The sequence below is a fragment of the Canis lupus genome, chromosome 1 (genome assembly GCF_011100685.1).
Source record: "Canis lupus familiaris isolate Mischka breed German Shepherd chromosome 1, alternate assembly UU_Cfam_GSD_1.0, whole genome shotgun sequence".
Taxonomy (NCBI): domain Eukaryota; kingdom Metazoa; phylum Chordata; class Mammalia; order Carnivora; family Canidae; genus Canis; species Canis lupus.
The window spans coordinates 31,453,428-31,459,427 of NC_049222.1; the positions used below are offsets into that span (position 1 = coordinate 31,453,428).

The 6,000-nt window shown below is 49.1% G+C and overlaps 1 protein-coding gene across 7 annotated transcripts in view; it reads right to left on the reverse strand.

Annotated features, from left to right (window-relative positions):
• REPS1 (RALBP1 associated Eps domain containing 1) overlaps positions 1–1,664 on the reverse strand; it is an 83,302-nt gene extending 81,638 nt beyond the window's left edge. For 4 of the 7 annotated variants that reach the window (XM_038526177.1, XM_038526179.1, XM_038526175.1 and 1 more), the window contains exon 1: positions 1,430–1,664. In XM_038526177.1, coding sequence (XP_038382105.1) covers positions 1,430–1,582 — 153 coding nt within the window. In that variant the 5' untranslated portion in view covers positions 1,583–1,664. The remainder of the gene's footprint in view (positions 1–1,429) is intronic. The other 3 variants (XM_038526178.1, XM_038526174.1, XM_038526180.1) reach the window with 2 other exon arrangements.
• Positions 1,665–6,000: the final 4,336 nt, after the last annotated feature.

Consider the following 6,000-nt stretch of genomic DNA (forward strand, 5'->3'; position numbering starts at 1 on the left):
AGCCTGCTTCTCTCTCTGCCTATGTCTCTGCCTCTCTCATGAATAAATAAAATCTTAAAAAAAAAAAAAGGGTCGCAAAAACAAAAACAAAGAATATTCGAGAGAGACTGTATGTGGCCAGCAAAGCCTAAAATATTTTATTTTTGTCCCTTTACAGCAGCACAAATTTTAGACTCCTAGCTGTTGGTATCTAAGACATCCAACTTTTCCTCCCAAAACTTTTTAAAAAGCAATATGAGACATATAAGATTATGCAAAAAGAACGCATTCAACTTAGTCATAGTTAACACACAGGTAATTTCTAAAACAGAGACCTTCGTGGGCATTTTTATACTTCCAAAATTTTTGTCAGAAGGAACCTCTCATTCATTAGATGAGCAGATTTACGCTTAAAGAGTGAAAGTACCTGGCCCAAAGTCCCACTGCTGGTTAACAACAGAATGGGGTCAAAGACCCAGGCCTCAAAAACCCAGATTCAGTGCCCTCTGCAGTATACTACATTATACCTATGCATATGGCTTTAAGTTTTGGAGATGTGGGTAAGTGGCTTGGATCATGATAAAGATGAAAGCTTAAAACCTGCCCCAGATATGCTGTTTAGACAGACTAGCAGCTATGAATCATTAAACAGTAACAATAATGTTCACCACATACATTAGATAAGACCTTCTAGGAAACCTTCTATTTTAAAAACAGACGTGATAGAGAAAGCTTAAAATTTACTGCTTGCTTTTCTAGTGCTACACATCTGATTGAAGCAAACAAATATGCACGTTTGACTTAACAGCTGGCTCAATACTCATCTCCCAGCCCAAACCCACAAGTTCCACCAAATGTTACCGAATGCCAATCGCAAACTGTCCAGTTTACATCAGTCACATGTCCTATAGTTAGCTGCAAGTTCTTTCCACATCTATTTGCAGACGACTAGCTCTAAGTCCAAATTTTTGATCTCCCCAAGAAAGAATTCAGCTTCCTTAAAAGAAAACTGCTTCTTCGAGTCCTACAAAACCCCACTTTGTCCCATCTGCTGGCTCATTCAAGAATCAAAAAAAAAAAAAAAAAAAAAAATTTATCTACACCGATAACTTTACTACTCTGCAGGATCCAGGATTCAAAGACACGGTAGCAATGCAAGATCCTTCATCTCAAAGTCGCTCTTCCCGCGTCGAAAAGCAGAGTCTGGGGGGCAGCCGCGAGACCCCGGACTTGGCTCTTGGGAGAGAATACCCAGACCCCCGCCCCCACCCACCCCCACCCCCGCCCCCACCCGCACCCGCACCGGATCCCGGCGTGACTTTTGTCCTCCAACAGCGACCCCTCCCCCTCGGCCGCGGCGCGAGCGCGGGCCGCCCGGGCACCTGCGGCCCCAGCCCGCTGCTGGGGAGCCCGGGCCCCCTCCCGCCCAGCCCCGGGGCGGCCGCGTCACCTGGAGGACCACGTCGTTGGGCAGCTGCGCGGCCCGGAACAGCTCCAGCACCCGCCCGTTGGCCGCCACCTTCTTGGTGCTCTCGATGTCGCAGTAGGAGAAGAGATCCGAGTAGTATTTCTGCTCCGCATCGCTCAGCGTTAAGCCTTCCATCTTCGCCTCCGGCTCACGGCCGCCCCGCCCCGCCCCGCATGCAAGACCCGGGGCCCGGCCCCACGACCCCGGGACGGCGGGGGCCGCGCGCGCCCCGGCTTCCTCCTCGCCCCGCGGAGCCGCGCGGAGCCCCGGCCTCCGGCGCGCGGGGGGCGCGCGAGCAACAGGGCCCGGAGGTCGCTCGGCGCGCCGCCGCCCGCGAGGCCCCGCGCGGTCCCGGGCTCGGCTCGGCGCGCGGCTCGGGCTCGGGCTCCGGCTCGGGCTCCGGCTCCGGCTCCGGCTGCGGCTCGGGCTCCGGCTCCGGCTCCGCGGCCGAGGGGAGGGCGCGGGGGAGGAGGAGGCGGGGGCCGCGGCGGCGCGAGGCTCGGGCGGACTCCGCCACCGCCCCCGCCCCCGCCGCGGGTTCGAGGCTCCCCGGCTCCGCGCCGCTTCCCCCCAGACTCCCCGCCTCGGCTTCCCCTTCCGTCCACGCCCCCGGAGCGCCGGCGCTTCCCGGAAAGTTGTGGGGCTTCGCGGCTAAAGTTTCGGGGGCTGTGAGCGGAGCGTGGCCGCCGCTCCGCCTCCCTCCGCCGCCATTTACTGCGCCCGGCCCGGCCCCCGACGCGCCCGCACCGACACTGACAGCGGCCGCCGCGCTCCAGACCCGGATGTGAGGCCGGGAGGAGAGAGCGCGAGAGGGAGAGAAACACCCACCGGGCGGGCTCGGCCGCTCCCGGGAGAGGGGGCCGCAGCGCCCCCTGGCGGCCGGAGCCCCGCGGGGAGGCCCGCGCCGACCGCAGCCCCAGGCGGCCGCGCTAGGGGCCCCCAGCAGCGGCCCCGGGACGCCGAGGCGGGGCGCTTCGATGGCCTCGAAGCTCCGGGCACTGGAGGCCGAATGAGCGTTGATTGAAAGAGGAACAGTGCTCGGGGGGTAATCGTTGTATCTGTTTGTGCGCCCTAGAGGTCCGGTGTCGCGGAGGCTAAACGCAGTATCCCTGTGCGCCCCTACAGATGGCTTGTCTTCCAAAGGTGTAGACAAGAGGAGCGCAACGGGGTAGGGATTGGATCACAGTTGCCTTCAGCATCTTTTCCTCCACCACCTGTCCTAGGCCTTTAAGGTCTTTCCTGCCCCTGGGCCTTTGTCCCTGCTACCTGGAAGATTCCATCTACCTGGGAACTCCCGGATTGACGGGAACGTTGAGCTCCAGCTGCCGCTCTCGCTCCAAACCATGTTTACCTGAGAAACAGAATTTGCGGAATAGAGGGGAAAACCGGCGCGTAGGTTTTGTTCTACGCGCGAGGCCGACCTGGTGACCTCGCTCGTGCGGGCCTGGGCTGACCTCAGGGCTCCCTGCCCCGCAATAGCCGCCCGTCGGCACCGCCCTGGGAGGAGATCCTAAGATGGCCCACGTACAACACTGAAGAGTTTATGCTTAGCAAATATGAAATATTTCAAAAACAACAGCTAAGGCTGTTTGTGACACAGATTCTTCCATTTTGGTTTTTTTTTAATTTTGTCTTCTCTATGTTGCTCCCTAGAGTTTTCTGATCCTATAGATGGCCCATGGGAGGAAATCAGGACAGGTTCCCAGTCCTTTCCCTATAATTCCAGAACAAAAAGCACGGAAAATCCACAAAGTTGTTGTGGATTGTTTTTGTTGTTTGGTTTGGTTTGATTTTTTTTTTTTTTTTTTTTTTTTTTTTGCTTGCTTGTTTGTTTGTTTTGGTTTTGGGGTTTTTTGTTTTTTTGTTTTGTTTTGTTTTGTTTTTTTTCAGCACTTTGGCAGCAAAACATGCCCTGTTGTCTCATTTGGAGGCAAAAACTTAATTCACTTGAAGCTATTCATAGTCTTATTTGTGCCACTTAGTGTCAATCTTTACTTATTTTACTCCAGGCCTTGATGGGATGTTGATATATACATAGTTACAAGCATTTTATTATCTTTCTTTAAAAAAAAAAAAAATATATATATATATATATGTATATATACATATACAGAGCTGCCTGTATATGAGGGCTACTTTTGGCTCAGGTCATGATCCTGGAGACCCAGGATCGAGTCCCACATCCGGCTCCCTGCATGGAGCCTGCTTCTCCCTCTGCCTGTGTCTCTGCCTCTCTCTTTGTGTCTCTCATAAACAGGTAAATAAAATCTTTTTAAAAAATAAATGTACACACACATTTATGACTATGGAACTGTAAATACTTTCTAACTTGACCAGTAGCATTTTAGGTATATATATATATATATATATATATATATATATATATATATATATTATGCCAATAGGCTCGACCTGCCCTAGCTCTAAAACTTTCAATTTGCCACATAGACATCTCACATACCTGTACAGGGGACCTGCTGTAGGTGACCAGAGCCCTACAGATGGCTTGTCTTCCAAAGGTGTAGATAAGAGGAGCACAATGGGGTAGGGGTTGGATCACAGTTGCCTTCAGCATCTTTTTCTCCACCACCTTTCCTAGGCCTTTAGGGTCTTTCCTGCCCCTGGGCCTTTGTTCCTGCTACCTGAAATACTCTTCCCACAGACCTTTGCATGACTTGTTCTTTCACGTCATTCAGGTCCTTGTTCATATGTCACTTCCCCAGAGAGAACTTCCTCTCAACACCTGATCCATAACAACCCTACCACCACACTCTATCCCCTCTCTGAATTATTTTTCTTTATAGCTTTTTTTACTACCTGACATTAAAGTATACATCTGTTTACATATTTAATAGCTAATAGTTATTGAGTGCTTACTATGTTTCAGGCACTGTTCTAAAACTTGACCCTAATTACCGCATTAATCACAACAATCCTATGAAGTAGGCACTTAGTATTTTTATTGGACAAATGAGGAAACTGAGGCACAAATGAGTTAGTTACTTATAAATCACATCGTTATTAAATGCCTAGATCTAGGATTCAAAATCCAGGAAATCTCAACTCTGAAATTGCTGTTTTATAGAGCCTTTCTTGTAATAATATTAAATCTCCCCAACCACCATCCCTGTATTTACCAGAAAATATTTGCTCATTGCTGTGACTCCAACACCTAATACCTGGCACATAAAGCTCATCAAGAACCCTTTGCTGTATGAATGAATGAACAAATGAACTAATGACATGAGGAGCCAGTCAGAACCCTAATCTCCTAATTTGGCTCCCTTAACTCCGGCAACCTCCAACCCTACTCCGCTTTAGCAACCTAAAATGCTTATAGGATTGTTTTCCTTCCAAGTTCTGGGATTCTGAGATTTCCTTCTCCGTCCGTAATGTTCTGTGCATTTACTCTTGCCTCCTTTTCCTTGAAAAAACTTGGTCCTTATAACCTGCAGTTTCTTCTCTTCCAATCCCAACACATCTATCATGCATTCACAGTGTACTTTGAGCATCTCATACCAGTTTAAAACAAATTTCATGGCTTCATCCTCAGAGATCATCTGTCTAGAGACCTCCTAATCAGTCATGCCAAAGACACCCAGCTGGCACCCTGGATTCCTTCATGCATTGCCCTTCCCCCCTACCCCTTACCAAATGCTAAAACTGAATTGGCCTCCACATGTGAGTTACGGGATGTTGAGGAGGACTCTTTCTGTGGTCCCATTGCTCCATGAGGCCTTCCTAATATAATAGGATACATAGTGGGGTTTTTCCTGATGAGCAAGACCAAGCGGAGGGCAAAAAGTCACCTGTACCACATGATTCAAAGCAAAACAACAAAGTCACACCCCAGCCCGTAAGGGTTTACTAAGAAGTGACTCAATGGGCCCTACTACCAGCAACTACTGCCTCAGCCCCAGACCAGGCTCCCCAGGCTCATGAAGGAGTCCTGAACATCACTCCGTTTATAAGGAGCATGGTGGTTTGAGACCCCCTCCAAACAAGCATATACTCCCCCAGAGTGAGGCTCTTACAAAGACAGAGAGGCCTGCTCTGGGGGAGCCTGCCTTCTCAGCTCCCTGCGGTATTCTGGGTGGGCTTGGTACTGTAGAGTTTGACAGTTTCACAAATGTAAGAGATTTTTCCCTATATCTGTCACTTAAATGTGTATTTCCAGGTATGAAAGGGAAAAAAAATATAATTTAACACATGCTCTTTGAGGTCAAGTTTGATTTTTTTTTCCTAGTATACATTTCTAGACCTATCAATTTTAAAAGGTGACATCATGAGAAAGCTATTTTAAAACAGATGGTCTAGATTATATAGCTACAAATGTAAGCACGCTGGTTTTCAGGGAAAGATCAAATAGTTACTGCCAGCAAATGCATCAACTGTTATTTAACTGGAAATCTCTAGGCTTTTAAAGTAAACTGTATACAGTAAAATTCATTGTTTCTGGTATACAGTTGTATGAGTTTTGACAAATGCATGTAGTTATGTACCCACCACTGAAGTCAAGATGCAGAACCATTCTGTGGTCCCGAAGAACTTTG